The sequence below is a fragment of the Lissotriton vulgaris genome, chromosome 7 (genome assembly GCF_964263255.1).
Source record: "Lissotriton vulgaris chromosome 7, aLisVul1.2, whole genome shotgun sequence".
Taxonomy (NCBI): Eukaryota; Metazoa; Chordata; class Amphibia; order Caudata; family Salamandridae; genus Lissotriton; species Lissotriton vulgaris.
In genome coordinates, this window is record NC_141695.1 from 1,642,487,329 (window position 1) to 1,642,514,448 (window position 27,120).

At 45.1% G+C, this 27,120-nt stretch overlaps 1 protein-coding gene across 1 annotated transcript in view; it reads left to right on the plus strand.

Annotated features, from left to right (window-relative positions):
• The window catches only part of LOC147706184 (uncharacterized), a 121,428-nt gene that overhangs the window by 26,526 nt on the left and 67,782 nt on the right, over positions 1-27,120 (plus strand). Inside the window, exons 2-3 of the mRNA XM_086929597.1 lie at positions 15,938-16,093; positions 16,325-16,506. Of these exons, the coding sequence (XP_086785723.1) occupies positions 15,938-16,093; positions 16,325-16,506 (338 nt within the window). The remainder of the gene's footprint in view (positions 1-15,937; positions 16,094-16,324; positions 16,507-27,120) is intronic.

A 27,120-nucleotide genomic window follows, 5' to 3' on the forward strand; every position in this document is an offset into this window, starting at 1 on the left:
TTCATCAACTTCGACAACTTCTCTGAAGATTTAAACGACCCCGAAGTGATGCCAGGAACAAAAAAGTATTCTAAAGAAAATACAACAGGACTCCTTCAACAAATCAAAGAACTATATCTGGATTCACCGTTGATTGAGCATTGGATTATCTCAGGGGTATTCATACTCCTACTATGCCTAATTTTAGTTTTAATTTTAGGGAAGTTCATTACAATTGAATGGGCACAGCAAGTCAGAACATCAACCTAGTCCTGAAACCACACAGATCATCCCACGTGAAGAAAAGAGAACTGTCAACAGTAAATGTCACAGCAATTCCAATACCTGGTGGGGTAGTATGGGAGAAAACAGACTATGAGATATATGGTCCGGTCGAAATCCTGAAGTATCCTCATCAACTAAAGGTTACCTTAAGTGACTTTGTGACACCAAGTACATTCTCTGATGATTGGGACTTTAACAGTATTAATGACATGATGTCTGATTTAGTAATGTCAGCTAGATTCACAGATCATGATTATTTACAAGGTTCATCTAGTTATGAGCAGTTATTCTGTTATACCCACTATGGGGATCATTACTTGCATAAATCTGCACAGCCTAGAAATGTTTTTATGTATAATCAATGGGAACATTGTGCTACACCACCTAAAAGCAGTTCTAAAGCATTTTTTGAGAAATTCAAATACTTCTCAGGGTTTAACACCAGTGATGCAGAAACGTTTTATTACAAACTGTTAGATAAAACAGGAATGAAAACAATGCTGACAAATTCTAAATTGATATATTCAGAAGCATTTTATGACAAAATGATGACATTTGGTTTTGATTATTGGAAAAATAATATTGAAACGAAAACAATTTGGGGTACAAAAGATTGGCAGGTGCAAGGCATTGAAGCACTATTTAGAACCTGCATGATACCTGAACAAATGTTATTTTTAAATGACACAATACACCAAACATCTTGTCTTGGCCTAGCTAAGATCAAAGAAATGAAAACACCGTCTATACCAAAGCCAATACCTGAAAATGCAACAGCTGATATTGAGTTAGACGTGTCACAAATTTTACATTTCAACAGAACAAATCCTGATTGGAAAAAGTGGGTAATCTGGCCTACAGACACAAATAGCTGTCAAGATAGGTTCCTGAATAAAACACAGGGTTTAAAAATGACCAGATTAGACCCTAGATATTCCCAGAGACAACATCCAGGGATTATAACAACATACAGTGTAGGGAAACTCTGCCTAGAATGGCTAACTACATCCACACTGGCTGAAATTAAGCAACACTTGTCTTTATTAAAAGATGGTGCTGATTTGCGTGATTTCATTCTTGGACCACGCAAACAGCGTCAGAAGCGTTTCATAGCGACCAGTATCTATGCTGCTTACAACGAGGCTTGGAAAGTAAAGCAAATTGAAACTGCTGAAAAAATACGTGAAATTGATCGTATTAATTTGGAGAAATCACTTTCTGTGGTAGACAATGGGTTAATGACTCTGTCTTCCAGAATATATTCTTTGGACAATATTGTATCCTCTGCCTTTGATGTGATAGACAGAGATTTGCTAATGTTACAACATGGCCAGTCTCAATTACGCTCTATTATAGAACTAGGCTGGACGCTGCAAAATCTTCGTTCAGGCTATGTGCCTTGGCGTTTAATCAACACGACGTCATTATTTTCCAGTTTTAACCTTACTGATAAACAGATCAGTTTGGCACAGAAAGGAGCGGACTATACAATCTTGAGCATCGAGAAACTCGAGAGATTACCATTGACAATGTCAGAGAGTCCTGTCATTGAATGGATAATACACGGAATTATCACAATTCCGATAACAACTTTCCGATTTAAAAAGTGCCTTGAGTACATACCTGCTGGCCAATATGAACAATTGGGTAAGGGATATGTAAAATCCGAATGGAAATTGCCATACACTCATTCTTGCTATAGTGACAGCGACAAAAATGTATTTCTTAGTGGTGACAACTGTAAACACTCACTAAGCGGTATACTTTTGTGTCAGGGTATTAATTTACACGGAGCATGTGATGGAAATTCAAACAACCTTTCATGCCACCAGCTAGTCACACCTGCAACTCAGATAGAGCCCTTCTTTATGCAACTCGCAAACGGGAGTTACATTCTTAGAACGGATCACAGGTGCTGTGGCCTCGCGCCCGGGAAAAGTTATCTAGTACAAGTTACGTCCATGGTCAAATGTTGTATGCAAGCATTGTTCCCGAGCGGGCCTCCAGACATAGTGACTCCTCTCTGGCCTCGTCTGAATCTCTATTCTATACGAATTGATACATTAAGCAAAATGAAATCTGTGCTTTTACAGACAACAGTGCCTATAACGTCATCTAAAGAGACGTATGATCTTCTAGTCGCAAGGACGGCTACTGAAGTCCATGACCTTTTATCAACAAATTGCCCCGTGCATTTCGTAGAAATGTTCAGCCAACTCCTTAACATGTCTAGTGCAACAAGCATCCCAGGCATATTTAAGACAGTCTTTACGGGACTGCTAACACCCTTCCAGGCAATTTTGGGAATCTTTCCTAATTTTGTGCACTCCATTTTTGGCGGCATTCCACTATTTTTGGGACTCATCGCAGGGATTCTATTTTTGACCATCCTGCTACGTTATGGCAAGCCTCGGCTCAGACATAGCTCCCATGGGAATGGAAGATACAATCCTAGCAATGCGCTACAGGGACAGGATAACTAACGTCCTCGGATTGGCCAGGCTGAGAGATCTAAACATGACCTGGTTCCTTTCATTCAGACCGATATGGCAAAATTGCATTTTACCTGTGCTACGGTGTATGCTTTGCGGCGAGGAATGCGTGTTGGACATCTGTCTTTCACTTCCATCAGCAGTACCAATGGACGTCGATACTTTGCTCAGTCCAATAACGGCTCACGCATTGTGTTGTCCCCAGCGGCTACCAATCCTGATGACGGCATTCGTGGAGACTCCTGTACTACAGCCAAGTGGTAACAGTGGAGCGAGTGACAAAAGCAACATCATCCAGGTACAACGTTCTGTGAGCATTGCTGGTCCTGCCTTCGATGACAGCAATCATTCTCACACCTGCCAAGTTACAGCGCTATCTAATTTGGTTGAACTATCACCTGATTTTGTAGACCAATTCTTTGCGAGCCTGTCTGATACGATGTTCTCACCCATAGAGAAACAATAACTTTTGAAAAGCTTTCCGACACACAGTGTTCCCATGAACTCTGAATTCGGCCTTCAGTTTTGATCAACAAAAACTGCCAGGAGCTTTGGAAATCTATTTTCTTTGAATTGGACAATTTTTTTCTAATATTGACCCCTTTTTTGGCACGAACAATTCTTTGCTTAACGTAAAAACTATTCTTAGAGAACAGAAGCTTCACACTTCTATTTCTAAGCACATCTAGAGACATAACAACATAACACCAGCCTCTAGCACACATGTTATTACAATGCATTTTTATGTGATGATTTATCTCGCCTTTCTTCTGTCAGAGATACTTTGTGTGTAATTCCTTTTGCATAATCGTTCATTGATTTCATATGCAATAATTTTTTGAATGATTAATATGCTTTAAAAAAACGTACAGTACCTAAATTCCATGTATTACAAGTACGCCTATTTTGAATGCATTTATGTATTTTGGGGTGGGCAATGTTACACATGCATCTTATTGCTTAGTTTTAGTAATGTTGATGGACATGAAAACGTGGAGTGGGTGTTGCGTGCTTATCTAGGTTCCTGATCGATACTGTGACCTTATGCCCCTATTCGGCTATAAATCCATTTATTCCCTATATTGGCATAACCGTTCAAGTGCGATTTTCTGAATAGTCATCTCTGGCCTCACACGAACAGAGCCACATTCCAGCATGACTCTCTGCTACTTCCTTTGCGACCAATTAGTGCAATGACAGAGCAGCAGTCACTATCTGATATTCCTAGATAACACTCCGAGTTCTTCAACAAGATAAAAACTTAGCAAACCTGGAAATCCCCGCTTGCTATGTTTTGATTAGTAATGGAACTCTAATGAGCAACTGATAACTGTCACTTCCTAGTGACATCTTTAATTGACGTCTTATGTCCAGCAAACTTGCGTCAAACCCGGCACCTGTCAGGTATAAATATTACCCACGTTGCCTTAAGCAATGAGAGAAAGATACGAGCTGTGAGTTCGTTCCCTGTTGCTGATGCCAGCTGCCTGCATGACCCTGTGTTGGTAAAAACTAGCACTCTGTCGCTGCAGCCTGCTATCCTGTGGTGGTGAAGCTGCTGATTACCATTATCGCCGCTACAGCGCGAACTATGGTACAGTACGCTTGAGGAGCCGAGCAGCCGTCCTCTGCGAAGACATCCAGCCCAGCTGCCCGCGGACGCTGTCACCCCTCCTTCCTCGACGCGCTGAGAGAAGCCGCTGCCTTTCTCGTGCAGAGAAATCCAGTCCCGGCGCTTCGGTTTACCCTCGCGGGTGACTGGGATATCGAGAGAGACCCCTGAAGGAGATACCAATCCTCCATCATTCTATTCAGAGGTATGGTGTTGACTAAACCCTTAGACGAGAATTCTTGAAACAAACCTTGGCAAAACCAACTTAACTTAAGCTACTTACTTACTCCCCTTTTCACGTGTTAGGCTTAGGTCAGGCACACTGGGGTAGGCTTAGTTAGAAGCACCAGTTGAGTATGTTAGCCTAATGTATATATGACTGTATATATGTTTTATTACTTTTAAACCATTGTATGGCTAAGAAACCATATCAATGCTTTTACAGTTCTATTTCGCAATACTTATCTTACTGTACGTACTTTTTATAATAACAGTTATTGCAATTGTGGCAATACATTTCTCTTGTACGAGAAGAAAGACTGTTCAATAAATGTTAACCCTTTATTGATAAACGCCCGTCTCTCTATTCTCTACATACTGTGAAAGTAAACTGCACTAGACTGACTGAGTGAAATCTATGTCTATTGTTTCACACGACCCTAGAGATCGACTCTTGATCTGAGGAGCAAAGTTGTCATGTTGCACGGTTGTTGGAAAGCTGAATCCCTTCTTGTCTGTGCCAAGGAAGCTGATCACTTCCTATGCAGAGAAGAAAGTTTCCAGTGACCTCTGAGCTAGTTGGTAACACAACCCAATTAAGTTTAGCATAGTCAGTGGAGGCCTGGAATATCCGCAGTTCCACGTCGATACTACTGTTTATGTTATTCCAATGCGCAGGGCCTGGTGGGAAACTAGGAACTACACTACAACCCTAGCTCTATGGCGCTAAGGTGTGCTTCTGGCGGATGGAAGCTGAAATCAGTGCAGGTGGTAGGGAGAGGGGAGGAGAGTGCCATGCCACTGTGCATATAGCTCCCTCCTGCTCTCTCCCTGTCCCGCAACGCAGCATAGCCTCCTTGGGTGCACTGCATGACACCTTTCAGAATCTGGGCTTCGGTCTACAATTGCACCTGTGTGTTAGACATATCCAATACACTCTCAAAAATGACTGAACATGATGCTGCTCACTTATTGCTATAAGCCTTGATGGAATATGCTAAGGACATACCAAAGAGAATGAGAACATTTACAGCTATATCCCATTTGATAACAAAAGAGAAGAGTAGCTCTTCAATTGGGAAAAGGTCCAGTATCTAAGCTCAATGATTGGCTTCCGCTCAGGTCACAATACAGAGTCTGCTCTCCTGGCTGTCACCGAGCATCTGGGGGAAAATATATAAAAAATGACCTGTTTAAGGTAATACGTTACCTGTCGTTAAAAGTAGGCAATATATGCTTAATTACACCAGTTTTATTATTTGAGGTAGATTTTAATATCCGTGATATATTTCTGAATTCCCTTTTACCAGCTTTTGGACAAGAATATACTATCAATCGCAAGTGGTGTGCGGATATAAAAGTCACACCCCCCTGAATTCTATCTATAGGGGACACAGATACACCACACAGGTAAATTGCAGTTAGAAAGTAGGAACAGATATTTGGCAATATTCGTAAAACTATAGGAGGGTTTTAATCGTGGGTCATTTTTTATATATTTCCCCGCAGATATGTTTTTAAGTATCCAACTCACGATGTTGTGCTGAACGAAAGAATCTTAATTTAAAACCACGCCAAGAACAAAGTAACAATAAGGTGAGAATAGGATGCATGTATGATGCAGATTTACGGCAATATTGAAGTAGAAGCCGCCATAACGAAATAAGAGTAGAGGTATAACTCCAGTAAAGATTCTCACAATGTAGAAAAAGAAAGGGGGGATATTAATTGTTGACAGTAAATTGAAAAGTTTCAAAAAAGATTAGGCATGCCTCTTCCACCAATAGTGTGTAAACCCGATCCAGAATGTATCAGGGAGGAATATGTTTTATAACTGACAAACATGTAAGAAATTTGCACTGTTGTGGGTTAACTAATAGAAACGTGAGCATATAGTGATGTGACTATTTATTATATATTGCAAACAAAACAGGTGATGGACCGAATGTGGATCAATGTCACACATTCACCCCAGTCAAAAGATCTGGGCCCAAATCCATCGTTTTTTTGCACTCCACACCACCCTGGGTTAGACAATGGTGATATGCAAATCAGCTCTGACCCCGTGCCCCATGGGAACAGTCCAGTCCGAACTACAAAAGCCATGTCCTTCCCAGAACGGAATCAAGCATCCGAGGACCGGACCGGTTTCGAGGTAACAGCTCTCATCAGCCCGGCTAGCTTGACTCCAGTGGTGTGGAGTGCCTGGGACCCACGTCTGAGTATCCCCAGCGCACTTATGGCGGTATTGCAAACAAAACAGGTGATGGACCGAATGTAGATCAATGTCATATTTATTATATATGGCATGCCTCCTCTACCAATAATGTGTAAACCCAATTAAGGGGCCTATTAGGATGGCGGACGGACCTGCGTCCGTCCGCCACCCCAGAGGAGGAGGGACCGTCCGCAGGGGCAGCAGCGGTCCCTCCGTGCTGATTAGGATGTGACCGCCACCCTGGCGGTCACATCCTGTATATTTAACATTGCGGTGGGTGCTGCTTGAAGCAGCACACGCCGCAATGTTTAAAAACCATGTTTTCCTTTGCGTGGTGCCTGCCGCTTTTTTCAGTCCGCAGCGGTTAATCCGCATCCTCCAGGCCGGCGGTGGCTTCCGCCGGCCCGGAGAATGCGGATTAACCGCAATCCTAATGAGCCCCTAGGATAGTATCAGGGAGTAATATGCTTTTTAATTTACGAACATGCTAGTATTTTGCACTGTTGCTGGTTAACCAATATAAACGTGATCACATAGTGATGTGACAATTGATTACATATGTTTGTTCCTTTGCGTGGTGCCTGCCGCTTCGTGCACGCAAAGGCAGGGGGGTACCATAGGTACCCCCATGTGCACCCCCCACGCCCCCCTTCACCCTGGGGGCCCGCAACGGGCCCCCAAAGAAAAGTCTGTATGCCTTTCCATGGCGGAAATGCCGCAGTGTAAAGGCATAGGACCGCTGACATCCTAATATGGCTGGCGGTGTCTGATAGACACCGCTAGCCATGTTAGAGCTTTTCCGCCGCGGTCGGAAGGCGACCACGGCGGAAAAGCGGCGGACGGAAAATAGATCCCCCAGCCATCCTAATCTGGCGGGGGGTCTTTTTTCAGTCCGCAGTGGTTAATCCGCATCCTCCGGGCCGGCGGTGGCTTTTGCCGGCCCAGAGAATGCGGATTAACCGCAATCCTAATGAGCCCCTAGGATTGTATCAGGGAGTAATATGCTTTTTAATTTACGAACATGCTAGTATTTTGCACTGTTGCTGTTTAACCAATATAAACGTGATCACATAGTGATGTGACAATTGATTACATATGTTTGTTTTGTGTACGGCTATGGATTAAACATTTTGGAAAACAAGAATAAGAGACAGAAAATCGGTGTTTTGAAAAAGATGGCATTATAATTTGGAAACCATTGAAACGCGTCAACGCTGTTGTGAACACAATTCAAGGATTAACACAATCTAGTTGAATGTCGATTGGATCAAAATATCAACTAGGGTGTTTTGGAGTTCCTTTGAATGTGTATGGGTATTAGAAAAGGGTTACATCATACATTTGTTTTGTCTCTTTTTATGCTGGTCATAATTAGAAATTGTCATACAAAAATTCTGCTTTTCTTTGATTTTTTAGTAGTATTTGTAGGAAGGAAGGATCGATGTTTTATTACAACTGTTTAACTTGATGTGTTTTTAACTGTTTTTGTATTATGGAATGAAAATACAAATGATTTTTGAATAAAATGTAATGATCATACATTGAATCTAAGATTGAATATTTTAATGTGTTTGTTTGACTATTGTATTTGAACCAATTTGGGTCAAGGGAATTGCTTCTTGCCTTGGTAGTAGTACCTCATTTCCCTTGACATTACTAAGGGGTCCCTCTCTTAATTTTTATCATATGCTGATGATACACAGGTGGTGGTGGCTCTCTCGGACAACAACGGGAGTGCAGCATCGAAGTTTCAGGAAGATGTCACGGCTGTTCCTGAGTGGATGACTGACAAATGTCTCCAATTAAACTCTAGCAAGTCAGAGGTCCTGCTGGTGGGAAATCATCAGGAGCTGTGAGGGGACTGGTGGTGGCCAGCCATACTGGGCTGTGCACCTACTCCTAAGCAGGTGGTGAAAGATCTTGGAGTCTGGATCGACTCGGACCTCAGCTTTCACTTTCAAACCAAGAAAGTTGCAGGGACCTGCTTTGGCATACTTTGGGGGCGTAAACCGTTGCTTGGGTTTTTTGACCCATCCGTCAGGCAAATGATTATCCAGGCCTCCATCTTATCAAGACTGGATTATGCCAATGTACTGTACTTAGGGGTTAACAAGACCGAAACTCTGAGATTACAGAAAGTTCAAAATGCGGTGGCTTGAATCCTGCAAGGTCTCCCCAGAACATTCCCCACCTCTAGGGCAATCCCTTAGCTGCACTGGCTTCCGGTTGTCAGCCGAGTGGAGTTTAAGGTCCTCTGCCCTGCATCCAAAATCTTGAAATGTTACTCCCCTACGCGCCAACTTCGCTCAACCAGACAACATCTGGTCACTCTGCCTCGTATGAGGAGGGTATGGTCGGGCGGGCGCTCTTTCCGTTTCTTAACTGCCAAGCTTTGGAATGCTCTGCCGTTCTCCATCCATGCCATGGAGAACTACATGGTCTTTCATAGAGCTATTAAAACCCATCTCTTCCCCACAGCTTAGTGCCTTCTTCTGATCTCCAGCCTCTATGTTCTGCTTTGAAAGGGGGTGGTGATGGTCGGAGCATCTGAATCAATCAAACACTCACACCCAGTCAAAAGATCTGGGTTTAATCCATCACCGTTCTTTAGCCCACTCTGCCACCCCAGTTCAGACATGGCTATATGCAAATCAGTCTGACACTGTTCCCTTGAGGCACAGGGTCAGACTGATTTGCATATAGCCATGTCTGAACTGGGGTGGCGGAGTGGGCTAAAGAACGGTGATGGATTAAACCCAGATCTTTTGACTGGGTGTGAGTGTTTGATTGATTCAGATGCTCCGTCCATCACCACCCCCTTTTGTACCGCTTTTGGCCGCCATAAGTGTGGCAGGGTATGCTCAGACGTGAGTCTCTTGCTCACTTTGCCACTGGATTCAAGCAAGCCGGGCTGAAGACGGCTGGAATGCCAGAAACCGGTCCTCGGAAGCTTGTTTCCGGTCCTGGGAAGACATGGCTTGGCAGTTCGGGCTGGACTGTTCCCATGAGGCACAGGGTCAGACTGATTTGCATATAGCCATGTCTGAACTGGGGTGGCGGAGTGGGCTAAAGAACAGTGATGGATTAAACCCAGATCTTTTGACTGGGTGTGAGTGTTTGATTGATTCAGATGCTCCGTCCATCACCACCCCCTTTTGTACCGCTTTTGGCCGCCATAGGTGTGGCAGGGTATGCTCAGACGTGAGTCCCTTGCTCACTTTGCCACTGGATTCAAGCAAGCCGGGCTGAAGACGGCTGGAATGCCAGAAACCGGTCCTCGGAAGCTTGTTTCTGGTCCAGGGAAGACATGGCTTGGCAGTTCGGGCTGGACTGTTCCCATGAGGCACAGGGTCAGACTGATTTGCATATAGCCATGTCTGAACTGGGGTGGCGGAGTGGGCTAAAGAACAGTGATGGATTAAACCCAGATCTTTTGACTGGGTGTGAGTGTTTGATTGATTCAGATGCTCCGTCCATCACCACCCCCTTTTGTACCGCTTTTGGCCGCCATAGGTGTGGCAGGGTATGCTCAGACGTGAGTCCCTTGCTCACTTTGCCACTGGATTCAAGCAAGCCGGGCTGAAGACGGCTGGAATGCCAGAAACCGGTCCTCGGAAGCTTCTTTCTGGTCCAGGGAAGACATGGCTTGGCAGTTCGGGCTGGACTGTTCCCATGAGGCACAGGGTCAGACTGATTTGCATATAGCCATGTCTGAACTGGGGTGGCGGAGTGGGCGAAAGAACGGTGATGGATTAAACCCAGATCTTTTGACTGGGTGTGAGTGTTTGATTGATTCAGATGCTCCGTCCATCACCACCCCCTTTTGTACCACTTTTGGCCGCCATAAGTGTGGCAGGGTATGCTCAGACGTGAGTCCCTTGCTCACTTTGCCACTGGATTCAAGCAAGCCGGGCTGAAGACGGCTGGAATGCCATAAACCGGTCCTCGGAAGCTTGTTTCCGGTCCAGGGAAGACATGGCTTGGCAGTTCGAGCTGAACTGTTCCCATGAGGCACAGGGTCAGACTGATTTGCATATAGCCATGTCTGAACTGGGGTGGCGGAGTGGGCTAAAGAACGGTGATGGATTAAACCCAGATCTTTTGACTGGGTGTGAGTGTTTGATTGATTCAGATGCTCGTCCATCACCACCCCCTTTTGTACCGCTTTTGGCCGCCATAAGTGTGGCAGGGTATGCTCAGACGTGAGTCCCTTGCTCACTTTGCCACTGGATTCAAGCAAGCCGGGCTGAAGACGGCTGGAATGCCAGAAACCGGTCCTCGGAAGCTTGTTTCCGGTCCTGGGAAGACATGGCTTGGCAGTTCGGGCTGGACTGTTCCCATGAGGCACAGGGTCAGACTGATTTCCATATAGCCATGTCTGAACTGGGGTGGCGGAGTGGGCTAAAGAACGGTGATGGATTAAACCCAGATCTTTTGACTGGGTGTGAGTGTTTGATTGATTCAGATGCTCCGTCCATCACCACCCCCTTTTGTACCGCTTTTGGCCGCCATAAGTGTGGAAGGGTATGCTCAGACGGGAGTCCCTTGCTCACTTTGCCACTGGATTCAAGCAAGCTGGGCTGAAGACGGCTGGAATGCCAGAAACCGGTCTTCAGAAGCTTGTTTCCGGTCCAGGGAAGACATGGCTTGGCAGTTCGGGCTGGACTGTTCCCATGAGGCACAGGGTCAGACTGATTTGCATATAGCCATGTCTGACCTAGGGTGGCGGAGTGGGCTAAAGAACGGTGATGGATTAAACCCAGATCTTTTGACTGGGTGTGATTGATTGTTTGATTCAGATGCTCCGTCCATCACCACCGCCTTTTGTACCGTCTATGTTCTGCTTCAGCGCCGGGACGCCTCTTTGCTGAGGCAGCTGTGCGCTATACAAAACATGTTAACATAACATAACAAGATATGATCTTTTGTAATGTGAATCCAGAAATATGTGCTGAGACTTTGACTTCAGCTTCACTACTGAAGGACATTTGGAACCCCCTCCAACTCCTACTCACAGCGCCAGCCATACCCTGGATGGGATTTTTACTAATAATTTAGAGATCAGTTTTAACGAAGCCCTATCTTTGGCTTGAATGCACCATAGTGTGGTGTACTTTAAGCTGGCCATCCCAGGGGAGGCACCATCTGCCTCTAATTAGGTAAACTCTCTTTGCCCTTGGCAAAAGATAAACAAACTGGAGCTCGACCTGGCTTTACACAGTCATACTCCATGCTTAGATTGTAATTGTATTGTAATTGCATTTATATAGCGCTTACTACCCCTGACGAGGTGTCGAAGCGCTTTTTTGACAAGTAGCGCGCTACTTCGGAACCCATAAAGTATTAGTGTTGAATTAGTATAGTGAAATATGAAAATGATTTAAGTGGTGGATAGGTTAGTAAATTATTTGGATTCAGAAAGATAGCGGAAGGATAGAAGAGGGAAAAAAGGTTTGTATCTATATAGTGTTTGTTACACCTGATGGGCTATTGAAGCGCTTTTTTTGGCGAGTAGCACGCTACTCCGGAAACCCATAAAGGATTAGTGACGCATTAGTATAGTGACATATGAAAGTAATTTGAGTGGGGGATATTAGTCAGTCATTTGGAGTGAGAAGGATAGCGGAGGGATAGAAGACGGAAAAAGGTTTTGCATTTATATAGCGCATGTTTCCCCTGATGGGGTGTTGAAGTGCTTTTTTGGCGAGTAGCACGCTACTCCAGAACCCATAAAGGATTAGTGTTGAAAAATAGTTTAGTGAAATATGAAAGTAATTTGAGTGGTGGATATGGTACTCAATTATTTGGATAGAGAAGGGTAGCGGTGGGATAGAAGAGGGAAAGAGGTTTGCATTTATATAGCACTTGCAATGCCTGAAGGGGTTTTGAAGCACTTTTTGGACGAGTACACGCTACTCTGAAACCCATAACGATTAGTGCTAAATTAGTAAAGTGAAATATGAAAATAATTTCATTGGTGGATATGTTGGTCAGTTATTTGGATTGAGAAGGGTTGGGGAGGGATAGAAAAAGGCAAACGTTTGCATTTATATAGTGCTTGCTACCTCTGATGAGGTGTTGAAGTGCTTTTTGGTGATTAGCACACTACTCTGGAATCCATAAAGGATAAGTGGTGAATTAGTATACTGAAATATGAAATTTGAGAAGTGAACATGTTAGTCTGTTATTTTGATTGAAAAGGATAGTGGAGTTATAGAAGAGTGAAGAATTTAGACTATTTTTAGTTTTTTTTTTATTTTGGCAGTCATAGCAGTAGGAGGGGGCTTGGGGTGAGTAAAAAGGGGATATGGAGGGAAAGAGTCAAAGGGAAGAGTTTAGAAAGGCTTGTTTTGGGGGTTCAGTATAGTAAAAGAGGTGTCAGATGATGCAAGGAGGAGTAGAATAGGGGTGAGTCTAGAAAGGGTTGTATTGGAGATCATAGTAGTGGTATGGGCTTTGGGATAAATGAGAGAGTGGATGTAGATGATATATTGATAGAGGTATAGGGTGAGAAGTAGGGTAGTTCATTGGAAAAAGTAGTAGAAAGAAGTATGAGATGAGTCAGAAAGTTGGGGTAGAAGATATATTGAGAGAAGTATAGGATGAGAAATAGGGTAATGCATTGGATATGCTGAATTAGAAGAAATCGGAAAATATATTGATCCATAAGTACATGGAAAGTATATAGATGCATAAAGGAGGTAGGTATATTTAGATTAAAGATATTGATAGAAGTATAGGATGAGAAATAGGGTAGTGTGTTGGATATGCTTTATTAGGAGAAAAGTAATAAATATATAGATCCAAGAACATGGAAGATATATAGATGCATAAAAGAAGTAGGTATATGTAGATTAAAGATGCATTAGATAAACTCTGGTTTTCAAGTGTTATTGTACTTTAATAATGTATTTTTATTTATTTTTTAACAACATAGTTATTGAACATGTTTATACAAAGCAATACACAAAGATAAGTACATATCTATAGTAAAAATAAGTGCATATATACAGAGGGATACTCTGTAAATTTCTGTTTGCGTATGGTGCTTATGTGCAGTAGAGACAATTCTTGAGTATTTTCCTGAAGATAAGGTGGTTTTGCCTGGATCTTATGTCGGGGGTAAAGAGTTCCAAAGTTTGGCTGCTTGAACAGAGAAAGATGTGTCACCCATGGTTTTTTTCTGGTATCTTGGGATTTTGAGGCGAGATGCCACTTTAGAGCGGAGGTTCCTTTGTTGAATGTGTTTGGTGATTTTATTCCTAATGAAGAGCGGTTCCAATCCATGTATTGCTTTGTGGGTGAAGCAGCTTGAACGTGGATCTTCTGGCAACCGGTAACCAATGCAGGGCTTTCAAGGCAGGTGAGATGTGGTCTCGTGGTTTGATATGCAAGAGTAGTCTGGCAGCCGAGTTCTGAATCTGTTATAGTCTTTTCATGGTCATTAAAGGTGATCCATGGTAGAGGTTATTGGCATAATCGAGTTTGGACAGAACAAGGGAGATGGTAGCTTGGACCTTGTGTGGAAATCCCAAATGGGGGAAGATTTGTCGCAGAGTTTTTATAGTAACAAACCTTGATCTTGCTAGTTTGTCCACTTGGGCATTCATCGATAGCTTGGAGTCCATGGTCATTCTGAGGTTTGTTACTTCCTTCGGTACTTTAGGTGGTGATCCCAGTTCATCAGGCCAGGCGGCAAGCGGGTCATAATGTTTCCAATCGCCACACGTGAGTATTTCCGTCTTGGATGCATTCAATTTGAGATGGCTCCAAGTCCTCCACAGATCCACTGCTCTGAGACAACTGAAAATTGGAGAGTTTCCAATGTCTTTGGGGCATTCCAGTTGAAGGAGTATCTTTGTGTCATCTGCATAGTTATAGCACATGAGGTGAAATTGATTGATCAGTACCGGTAAAGACTTCATGTAGATGTTGAAAAGCATGTGCGATATGATAGAGCCTTGAGGGACCCCTGCTTTTGTGGAGTATGGTTTGGACGAGAAAGGTGGGGTAGGGATGACATTAGTTCAGTTTCGAAGGTAGGATGCGATCCAGTCCAGAGCAGTACCTGCATTTTATCCTGATGCTCCATGGAGGTGGATAGAGATGCTCTGCATGTAATCCTAATACTGCCTTTCATCCTGATGCTCTTTGGAGGCAGATAGAGATGCTCTGCATTTCATCCTTACACTGCCTTTCATCCTGATGCTCCTTGGAGGTAATTAGAGATGCTCTGCATGTCACCCTTACCCTGCTTCTCACTCTGATGCTCCTTTGAGGCGTGTGGAGATGCTCCGCATGTCATCCTTACCCTGTCTCTCATCCGATGCTCCTTGGAGGCGGATAGAGATGTTCTGATTGTGGTCCTTACCCTGCCTTTTACCTAGATGCTCCTTGGAGGTGGACATAGATGTTCTGCTTGTCACCATTACCCTGCCTTTCATCCTGATGTTGCTTGGAGGTGCTTAGAGATGCTCTGCATGTCATCCTTACCCTGCCTTTCATCCTGATGCTCCTTGGAGGCAGATGGAGATGCTCTGCATGTCATGCTCACCCTGCCTTTCATCATGATTCTCCTTGGAGGCGGTTAGAGATACTCTGCATGTCATCCTTACCCTGCCTCTCATCCTGATGCTCCTGGCAGGCGGTTAGAGATGCTCTGTGTGTCATTCTTACCCTGCCTCTCACCCTGACGCTCCATGGAGGTGGTTAGAGATGCTCTGCATGTCGCCCTTACCCTGACTCTCACCCTGACGCTCCTTGGAGGCGGCTGGAGAGGCCGCCACTAAGCACCTGATATTGAGGCTGCACCCTTAGTTTTACAAGCTGGATTGATGCTGCGGTCACCAAGCATGCTCTAAAAAACCATAGATTAAGCAACAGGGAAAACCCATCAGCTATATGGTATATGGTCAAGCTAAAACAACTTAAGATGAAGTGTAGGTCACAGGAGCGAAGATGGAGGAAAGACTACTCTTTAGAAGAGAAGAATAATTATAAAAAAAGTAATTGAAGGGTATAAAGCAGCTATTGTCTCAGCAGAATCACAATGTTTTCCTGAGAATTAGTACAGCCAGGACCTCAACCAGAGAACTTTTCAAAACTGCTGCTGCACTTTCAAACTTTTATCAGAGTAAACCGTTTACTCCTGATCAAGATTTTTGCAACAAACTTTCAGAATTTATCTACAGCAAAGTAAGGGTTGTCTATGAGGAGTTCTCTGCCAATCAGAATGCACAACACCTGGACGAGTCAGCCTGCTTGGATGACAATTCTAAGGACACACAGGTCAGCGTTGAAAGGTTCCCTACGCTGACATTGGAGAGAGTGATAAGAATTTTGGAAACTGCTAAATTTGGATCTGCACTTGACCCTTGTCTGACTTATGTATTACATTTGGTTCCCCACACGATTGAGACCCACCTTGCTCCACTTTTAAACAATGCTCTTAGTTCAGGGCATGTTCCAATAGCCTGGAAAATATCTCTGGTGCTCCCTATCTTGAAAAAACCTTCACAGAACCCTACAGAGGTCCATCTCTTCCTTCCGTTTCCCTGCAAGATTCTAGAAAAAGCTCTAAATGAAGATCTGGTGGCCTTCTTGGAGGCAAATGACCAGCTGGACCTATTACAACATGGTTTCAGGCCACAGCACTGCAAAGAGTCAGCGCTAATTGCAGCTACGGAAGAGATCGTAAGCAGGTATACAGTGGAGGGGAGGCAGCATTTACCGTGTTTGACCTCTCAACTGTGTTCCATACGGTTAACCATCAAGTACTTGTCCACCGACCAGGCAAGATGGGAATCACCAGTAGGGCACTGAGCTTACTCAGTTTGTTTCTGTCAAAAAGGGAGCAGACGGTGTTGCTGGGCAGACACACATCAAACTCCTTTGCGCTCCCCTGTGGCGTGCCCCAGGGATCATCCTTATCCTCAACTCTGTTTAACATCCATGTCACTCCTTTGGCAAAACTTGATCGATTGCATGGTTTTTCGGCAATTTACTATGCAGATGATACACAAATGGTGGTATCTTTTTCATCTGAGTCAGACGGTGTGGCCAAGGAGTTTAGCAACTGCATGGCACACATCACCAAGTGGATGCAGGTAAATGGTCTTAAGTTGAATACTGAGAAAACCAAGGTCTTACGTTTTGGAAATTATACTTCTTTTTGGAACAACTCGAGGTGGCCAGCCATCACTAGACCGTGCCCATCCCCTGTTCGAAAACTAAAAAATCTCAGAGTTACACTTGATGATCAACTGTCTTTTTCAGACCAGATTAATCACATCACATCTTCATGTTTTTACACCTTAAAGGCCTTTAAAAAGGTCTTCCCTTTCATTCCTTTAGATCTACAAAAAACAGTAATTGCTGGTTCTATCAAAGATAGACTATTGTAATGCTCTCTATTTGGGAGTACAAAAGAGCATGCAGGTAAAACTTCAATCTTTACAGAATGCGGCAGCTCGCACACTTCTAAAAATCCCTATCTTTTGTCCCGTACCAAAGAGCGACGGGGACTTGCACGGGCTCCTGCCAAGGCTAGGGTGAAATGTAAGGCATTTTGCATCATCCACAAGGTCCTCCGTGGCTCTGGCCCGCTCACTTTCAGAAGTCACTTAGGTGGCATGTTCCTCAACGCAATCTTAGATCAGCCACAACTCAATTAGTGGTCATCCCCAGGGCCATGAAGACAAATTGGGGGGGCGCGCAGAAGTTTTTTCCACTTGATCGGTAAGTTGTGGAACACCATGCCATTTACATTTTCTTTTTATTTGAGGTCTCAAACAAGCACACTGGTTGGTGTTCAGAAAATCGTTGAAGACTTGGCTCTTTGCTTCTGGTGGCTAAGTATGCCGCCCTGCCTTCTGGTTGGTAATCCTTAAAATACCTTAAAAAGAGCCAGAAACCAGAACAGAGACGCAATATTAGAAGATACTAACAAAAGCATCAAAGAACCACCTCTGATATGTGTACCTACGTACAGCACAATCTCAAATCAGATGAAAAAGGTTATTAACAGACACTAGAGGATCCTGCAAACTGGGAAACTGAATTGGGAAAAACCTCTATTCTCCTTTAAAAGAGCAAGGAGCTTAAATGACCATTTGGTTTCCACACGCCAGAGAAACCCATGAGAATACAGTACGTAGAGCTTGGGGATTACCAGATGTAACAGGCCACTACCCTTGTGGCAACTGCAGCATGTTTAACTCCCCTTACAAAACAAAAGTTCCTGGAACCCAAAAAGACATGGCTCCTGAAAAACATACTAATTGTAATTCCAGTAACGTTATTTATATGATAACATGCCCCTTTGGGCTACGTTACATAGGAATGACAAGAAGGAAGGTTAAAACAAGAATCAGTGAACATCGGAGTAATATTGGATGTAAACGCAATACAACAAAAATGAATGACCACTTCCTAAAAACCAGTCACACAATTGATGACTTGAAATGGTTGATTATAGAACAACTGGACAAACACTTAGATGACCCTCTCAGTGCACTCCTAGAAACGAAACAGAGATGGATCTACCGCCTTTCTATGCACCGACAGGGCCTGAACGACGAAATACCCTGGAATTCCCTACTGCCCAGGAGCTAAGAGGAACTGGTCCTAAGGCCTAGATAATACGAGGCAGTGGCTCTGAGGCCCTGTTCCTAGTTACATGGAAAAACATTTATAAGGGGAAAAACTATACCCCCCTACTGCAATAACAACAACATTCAGATTGTAATGAAAGTGTGTACCCCATGAAATGACAAAAGAACCTTCTCCCTCTTCTCAAACCTTTTTCCTAACCTGTCTCTCTTCGGTTTCAAAACAACGAATGACCTTATGTATAAATGAACTACAGTCTCTCAGCATTGTAATGGACACATGACATCTTTACTTCCCCCTAGTTGCACTCGTATGCAGAGCGCACCCTCCTCACTATTCCCTCTTGTATTGATAACCCTTGTCCTTCATGCAGTGCTACATTCCTGATGGCTAATCCATGCTGTTATTTTCCCAGAAAGGCATGGGTTAAAAATCTCTTGAGGGGCTCGCCCGCCCCAACCAATCACGGGCTCCCTGCCCACACCGACGTGTAATGCACATCGGCGCAGGCTGGATGTCCGTTTTCCTTTTATAAAAACTTTGTGGGACCGGGTCACAGCTTCGCCGGGATCCCAGGAGAGAGGTATTAATAGGTATACCCGCAGGTAGCTGCCCTTGACGCAGTGAGTAACATACCGCTTGCTTGAGCCGCCGCACAATATATTCTTTTTATACTGATCCCGCGTTTTTTTCATTTCCTCCATCCGCATTGCCACACCCGGGGGCATATACTCAAGGATTTATTGCGGAGTTATCAGCACTTTATCGCAGCCAAAGTAGCGATAACTTTACCACCCCATACTCAACCCAGTGCTAACAGCCCATATCACCAGTTTACCTGCGTTAGCAGCTACAAAAAACATCGTTGCATATTACCCTGGCAACTAACGGTAATGAGATGCAGAGTAGGCATTCTCATGCATAAAGCAGCGACAACACCACATCACAACATTCTCAACGACCAGCCAGATCGGCGATAAGATCCCAAACCAGGCAATAAGGCGCATTAGCAGTAGGAAATTAACACCTGCTTTGACCTGGTGTAAAGTCGGACGACAACCTGCAACATAAAAGGGAGCCCAGCCCAGAGCCACACCTGAAGATCAATAGATGCCATTGAGCTACTGATCATGCAGCTCAGAGCCCCAACAGGGCCACAACACCCACCACCACCACCCCCAGGCCCGCCACCCCCCGGACCACCACAGAGGCAGCACAGACAAAGACAGCGGACCTTCAGGAAACACACCAGCCTCACAGACTTAACACCAGAGAATGTCATTGCCCACTACAGGCTAAAAAGGACAACCATCCTCCGCATCTTGAACATCATTGCCCACAGGCTGACGGTGCCACCACAGCAGACAACCAACATCCAACCTCAGACAAAGCTGCTGGCTGTGCTGCACCTGTTGGCCTCTGGTACCTTCCAACCAACAACTGCCATAGTTGGAGGAGTCTCACAGCCAGCCCTATCAAAGTTCCTCACACCTGTCCTGGATGCCATCATCAGCTTGGTACCCCAGTACCAAGTACCCCAGTACCCCATTACCCCACACTGTGCAAGAACAGCTGGAGACCAAGCAAGGCTTCTATGCCATAGCTGGCTTCTCGCTCGTGTTAGGGGCCATTAACTGCACACATGTCCTACTTGTGCCCCCTGCATACACTGCACACAATTACCGCAACAGAAAGCACACGCATTCCATCAATTTACAGGCAATAGTGGACCACAGCAGACTCTTCACCAATGTCGTCACCAACTACCCAGGCAGTGTGCAAGATTCCTACATCTTCAGACAGTCCATCATCAACCAGTGATTCTAGGCTGGCACCTACGAAATGCACTGCTCGTTGGTAAGTTACAAATGAACACACCACACACCTCAACTCCACAATCGTGCAACTCACAACTCTGGTAATGCACACGTTACAAACTCACATACAACATGCCAAACAACGTGCCCACCCACCAGACTCGACAGAACAACTTCCTGTGGTAACCTGGGCTAGCTATGTACATGAGCCCTCAAAGGCATGGCACCTCAGGCACACATTAGCAGAATGTGGGGAGAGGTGGGAAACAGGCACGCGCGAAGGAGGCAAGTGACCGATGAATGAGAATGTACACAATGCCAAGTGTGGCGTGGATGTGCTGGACAAACTGCTGTATGCAGACCACAGACATATCCATGGCGGCATACACCCGCGGGTGTATGGAGTGTAGTGGACAGTGGATGGAACCGTGTCACCCCAGCCAATGGGGAGGTACACGGAAATGTAGTTTGTTATGTCCCCCCTGTAAGTGTGTGCGGAGTGGGCTGGCCCGGGGTACGCCAGGCTAGCGTAGGGGTGTGAATAAAAAGCACATAGCCCTGGGCTTGGTTCTCTTCCGGAATGCCCAACGTCTCAGCCAGGGCAGCTCCTCTCACCCTGCCACGAGACCGACATCGTAAGCAGCGGTGCATGCGATCCTGTGCGCCTGCCACAAGCCGGGCCGCTGGTCCCCGAACCAGTCATGCCCACCCCTGGACACCCAGGCCTCACTGCACCCCTGCCGAAACTGGTGTGTGTCAAAGAGGGCCCAACACGTGCCGGTGCAAGCTCCAAGCACGAGGCCCGCGACCTTGGCAGCCTCCTCAGACCATCAGAGCCTCCGCAAGCAAGGCCCACAGTACTCCTTTCTCGTTGACGTACTCCACCGGCAGATACAGCGGACAAGTAGGTCACACATTTGGAACTGAGTCTTGATTACACAATGGCAGAGCACATATTTAATGGCAGAGTTTATATCACTATACTCCCTTCGATGTGGTGCCATCAGCTCTGTGCATAGCATTCCAACCACACGTGTCTGTGGGCCCTTGCTGACTTCGGCCTTCGGCCTATACTGCGGTCCTGCAGGCCCTCACACCAATCCAATGCAGTCCGTACCAGGCAGGACACATCATCATCGCAGGCTGCACTCCTGCTCAGCTCGGGTTCCACTACCTTCCTCAGCCACAAATCTTCTCCACATGCCATTCCAACGTCGTGTGTTAGAGATCCAGGAGGAGCTGGCTGGACAGCGGTTGACCCACGCTGACCGCTGCCTCTGGCCTACACTGCGGTCCACTGGGTCACACATTTAGAACTGAGTCTTGATTTCACAATGGCAGAGTTCATGTCACAGTACGCAAAGAGAGGAGTAAGAGGATGACGTTGTTCGGCCCTGAGGAGAAAAGAAAACTCCATTATAGAGGTGATGAGACACTACCAACGGCACGTGGCTGTGGGCCACTGCTGACCGCTTCCTCTGGCACACACTGCAGTCGAGTAGGTCACACAATTGGAACTGAGTCTTGATCTCTTCATGGCAGAGTTTATATCATTGTACAGGCCTCATCGCAGACTGCATCCCCGTTCAGCTCTGGTGCCACTAACTCTGTGCCCCTTAAATTCATGGGCACTCTCTGGTTGAACTGTGGTGGCGTCTGAGTCTATGGTTTGGGGGTTATCTTCATCATCATGTAGCTGATACTGGCATGGTGGTACAAATGAGTCCGTAGCATTCAACTCTTCCATATTTCCTGTTTCTGCTTGCTTCTGCCCTCTGCATCATGCCCTGGAAGAACACCTTCAACACTTCCCGAAACACTCTGTGACATTCTCCTTGGACATCAACGAGGACCCGCTCAGCTCTCATGGCCCTACTTCAGTGCACCGCAAGTCACCGTCCCATGGTGGTGTGCCTGTGCCGGCCGCTGTGCATCCAGGGCCACTAACTCTGTGCCGCTCAAGTCATGGACCCTTGCTGTTTGAAACTTGAACTTCTGATTGTATTATCACTGCTGTAGTTGTTGCCAGCACCAAGTAACCCCTGAGGGGTGGCATAAACTACCCAACACGCATCCAGCACAGGCGTCACTGGACATGTGACCCTGGCAATAAAAGGGGCTGGGCGCACGTGCCCGTAGCCAGTTCCACAAACTCAATCAGTGTGTCCCTGTGGTCATTATGTATGCATGAGGGCCCCGGGCCATATCAAATTACATTGTGATGTGTAAAGTAGGCGCAACCTTGTCACCTGAGGCAGTGGGATAGACCTGGGGCATATAGCTGAGTCGTACCTCCCTGTGGGGTGGACCGACATGCGGCAGTTCAGCGTAGGGGTGTGGTTCATCAACCCGGGGCTCTGGGCATGGTTAAGTTTTGGCCTTGCCAAGGAGGTGACTAATGTGTGTGTCTCTGCAGTTGTGTCTGCGCCACCCATCCCGTAATGGACAATGTGCTATGTGGCATGCCCCCAGAGTGTGGTCTCGGCTGAAGGGGTACATGAGGGAGCGCATGCCCGCTCGGGATCAGGGATCACACATCCCAACAGTTGTGTGTGTTGCTATTAGCGCAGCATGCGCCAAAGGTCTACCCTCAACCGGATGGCAAGTTCCAGGCATGTGCTCAACATCTGTGTCCGCCCTGTCCTTACCATAGGCCTATACACATATTGGCGCCCACCTTCAGCGCACAACATCACTGTGCCGTAGTCAGGCTTGTGGACATGCGCAGACAGGCATGACAATGGTGTGCCGTAGGGTTGCATCTGATGCAACCGTGCTGCACACACTAGTGGATATGCTCGGGGAGGGAGGAGCAGCAGTGAGGCTACATAATACACATTGTTGCCGCTCATTTGCAACAAGCAGTACATGTCATACATGAATTACTAAGTCACACATTTCACTCACCAATGAACCAGAGAGCCTGCAAATAAATCATGCAGTATGAAGTCTTAACTCATGTCTCTCTGCACTGCCACATGTGATCAACGATATGCACTTTGCGCTTGGATGATGACACCCCTCCGAGCCCCGAACACAGAGGCCCAGAGGCAGTACAATTTGGCCCAAAACGCTCCAGGGGCATTGCAGAACATCCATTTGGCGTGTTGAAGTCACGTTTCAGGTGCCTGGACATCACAGGTGGAAGGCTCCTGTACAGGCCAGAAATCATGTGCAAGATGATCGTTGCATGTTGTGTGTTACACAATATATGTGTACGTAGCAATGCCCCATGGATACAGGTTCCAGAGGCACCGGACAATGATGATGAAGATGAGGCAGGTAGACAACACCCCACTGCAGCAGCAGCAGGAATAGCCCATAGGAACACCATCATTGACAATTTCTTCTCATGTTAACGTCACATTGTGATAGTCCTTTGCAATCATGGGACAGTACGATGAATGACCACAGGCACAGCATGTGCAAATAAATGCATTCCAAGACACATTCCCTGCGTGCATGTCACTCAACTGTACAGGCACATCACTCAGACAAGTGTGAGTGCGACATGTTGTGCTAGCAATTTTTAAATTATTAATGGATGGTGGGGGTGTCACCTCTGCGCAGAGAGGCTGTTTAGGGTGTCACATATTCGAACTGCCAGTTCTGTGTGTCACAGTTAGTACGGTATCCCACTCTTCGGCGCTTCACATGTGGCTCACATCATTCCATTTTGTCTGTCATTTGTAGTCTACAGGTGACTACAGGACTTCTTTTTGGCTCAGATATGTACCGCCATGGTGCAGGGATGCACCCTGTGACTCAAGTCCCACGACATGGGCAACATGTTCGTAAGGGGGAGTCACTCCCCCTACATTCGTCCATGCTTTCATAATTGTTTGATCATGGACATGGCACATGTGTGCAGGAGGTCTTGATTGTCTCTCTGCAATTTGAAGGGGTGTTGCGGTTTCACGGTGTGTTCCATGTATGTTTCCGCATTGGCGCAGTTTACATACAGAATGCATGTCAATATACATTGTGACTGTTTGTGAGGAGATGCTTATCTGATGCGGGACAATGGTCATTTGTTCTACGTCACGGTTGTGGGGTTGTGCTCGTACATTGTCATCTCACTGTTTTATAACTCTCCATTTATGGAGCATTTTCCCGCATGATGGTTGGGACTCACAGGCCTGTCGCTGGTTATCGCTGATGTTTGTATCACGATTGGCCTCATCGCAACTTTTGTTGCGTTGGTGTTTCTCATTTTTGCAGCTTTGGGATGACTTTATCAGGGACATTTAACGCATTATCGTGAGCCTATCGCATGGTACCGCCCTGTTGTGATTACAACATTGACACAGCATTTTTTTCCCACAATAGACTGCGATGTGAAGAGTTGTGTTAGGCTAATTTTGCGGTAATTATCACACAATCTTGAGAATATCCCCCACAGAGTGTGACAATAGGCACCACCTCCGGCCAAGATCTATATCATGAGAAATGCTTGTGTTATAAGTAGGTGGCATGCGAATCTGTTTACACGCACGGTGCGACTTGTCTCACATTTGTTTGCAGTTTCCGAATGCACTTCCTAGCTCTGATTCACTTTACGCTTGCATAATGCATTTCTTTGGCTCAACAACAGTTATACTGGGTTGACATTTAGCCCAACAGCGTCCGATAAACGATCCAGAATTATTTTGGATTATCCTCATATAGCCACTGCATGGGCTTACCACCTACGAGTGACATAACACTCCTAGTTTTGCATGTCTGACAATACAGCCACTACACTCACAGATGTGGTTGTCAGTATTTGATAAAATATTACCTGCGAACAGATGCATGGAAGAGGGTTCCCGACCATGGGGGACCTATTAATAATTCATAATTGCACTGTGTCTCCTTTGTCTCTCTTCTTTTTTGCAGGAACAGAAAATCTGATGGTGAAACCCGTAAGTCAAGCACCTTACACTTCTATGCACACCTTAGCATGTGTGCATGGTTCATGTGAGCTCAGGGTTTTCTCTGAGCTCAGGTCCTGAAGAAAGCCAATCAATTTTAAACTCTTTGGCTGAAACATGTAGATCATCTCACTTGGATTATTAATTTCACATATCTTTGATGCAAGATCAATTCTCTCATTCGCGTCCAAGTAACTCAATATATATTTTTTTAACCCTATCCCAGGGACCATATAATAAAGAAGCAGGTACCCTGGAGGTAGTTTTAACCGTTCACTTTCACAGTATCCACTATTCACATAAACATTAAAAAAAAACATCTCGCTGTAATCAGGCGTCAAAGCTCATCTAGGAGGCACTCAGCTTCCTGGGTGGGAACCTGATGATGAAGCATGCCACCAACTAGGTTCATGGGTGAGGGTTTGTCTGACAAACCAAATGGGTTTCTTGCTGAGGAGACTTCTTTTTAATGACCCTGATAACTGGGTTTCCTAGAGCGCAGCTCTCAGCTTGTTCTCTCTGTTTATTTATATCCATGACTAGGGGAGGCGAACCAGCGCCCTGCTTTCTCCTCTTTCTCTAGACTTTGTTAATTGTTTAAATGAAATACATCATTGGTCAATGATAACCTCCATATGTAGGTATCTCCCTCAAAGCGCCTGCGCTGTTCTTGTGAAATCTCTTGTATTTATTATATCTTAAAAGGGGGCTCTTATCAGTTCATTGCTAAATTACTGTGTTCATTCGCTTTTGTGTGGATTTTTTTTAACTTCCCCTGGCTGCATGCATTTACGATACTTCCACTAAAGCTTTTCACACTGTTTAAGTCCCATTCACAGTAAAGTTAAGATCTCTTCACACTGAAAAGGCAGACAGCTTCTAACAGTACGCTGGAATGCTTGTTTTTTATTATTACTTAGTTGTGTAAAGCAGATGCTTTAGCCTTATAACGTATGTGGCATTTCCTTTTCATGCCTCAGTACCTTTCTTTGCACTTTGAAGACATTATCGGATTTATTTTTTTAACTTAATCTACTTGGTGATAATGATCAAATTCTAAATGTTGTAATAAACATTGCACATTAAAAATAAAGTTAATATACAAGAGATATGCTATATTTAACTACTAAGCAGGCAGCCACAAATGCAATTACCTTGCAGACAACAGGGTCATGATTTGAATGGTGCAGCAGGTGCAGTAGCTCCGGGCCCAAAAGTTGTCAGAACTCCTCTAAACATATAATGAACAATAATATTGCTATATTTGACCACTAAACAGGCAGTCACAATTTCAGTTACTTACAGTTAAAAGGGACTTGATTTGAATGGTGCATCAGATGGAGTGGGCAGGGCCAAATGCTGTAGGGATCCCACTAAACCCAGATTATTGCTAAAATGTCAAACTAAACAGGCAGTCACAAGTGCAGTTACCTTGCAGACAACAGCATCATGATATCAATGCAGTGACACCAGAACCAAAAGCTCTAGGCACCCCACTAAACACCGATTATTGCTATATTTTACAACTAAACAAGAAGTCACAAGTGCAGTTATCTTTCAGGCACTAGGATCGTGGTTTGAATGGTGCAGCAGGTGCTGTGGTACAGGGCCTAAAAGTTGTCAGAACTCCTCTAAATACCTGATATTACTATATTTTACTACTAATCAGGCAGTCACAATTGCAGTTACTTTATAGTTGAAAGAGGCTTGATTTACATGGTGCATCAAGTGCAGTGGCACCGGAGTCAAAAGTTGGTCATAACTCCACTAAACACCAAATATTGCTATATTTTACTACTAAATAGGCAGTCACAAGTGCAGTTATTTTGCAGGCAACTGGGTCATTATTTGAATGGTGTAGCAGGTGCAGTGGCACCAGGCCCAACATTGTCAGAACTCCTTTAAACACCTAATATTGCTATATTTTACAACTAAACAGGCAGCCATAAGTGCAGTTATACTATCAGCTCTGCCC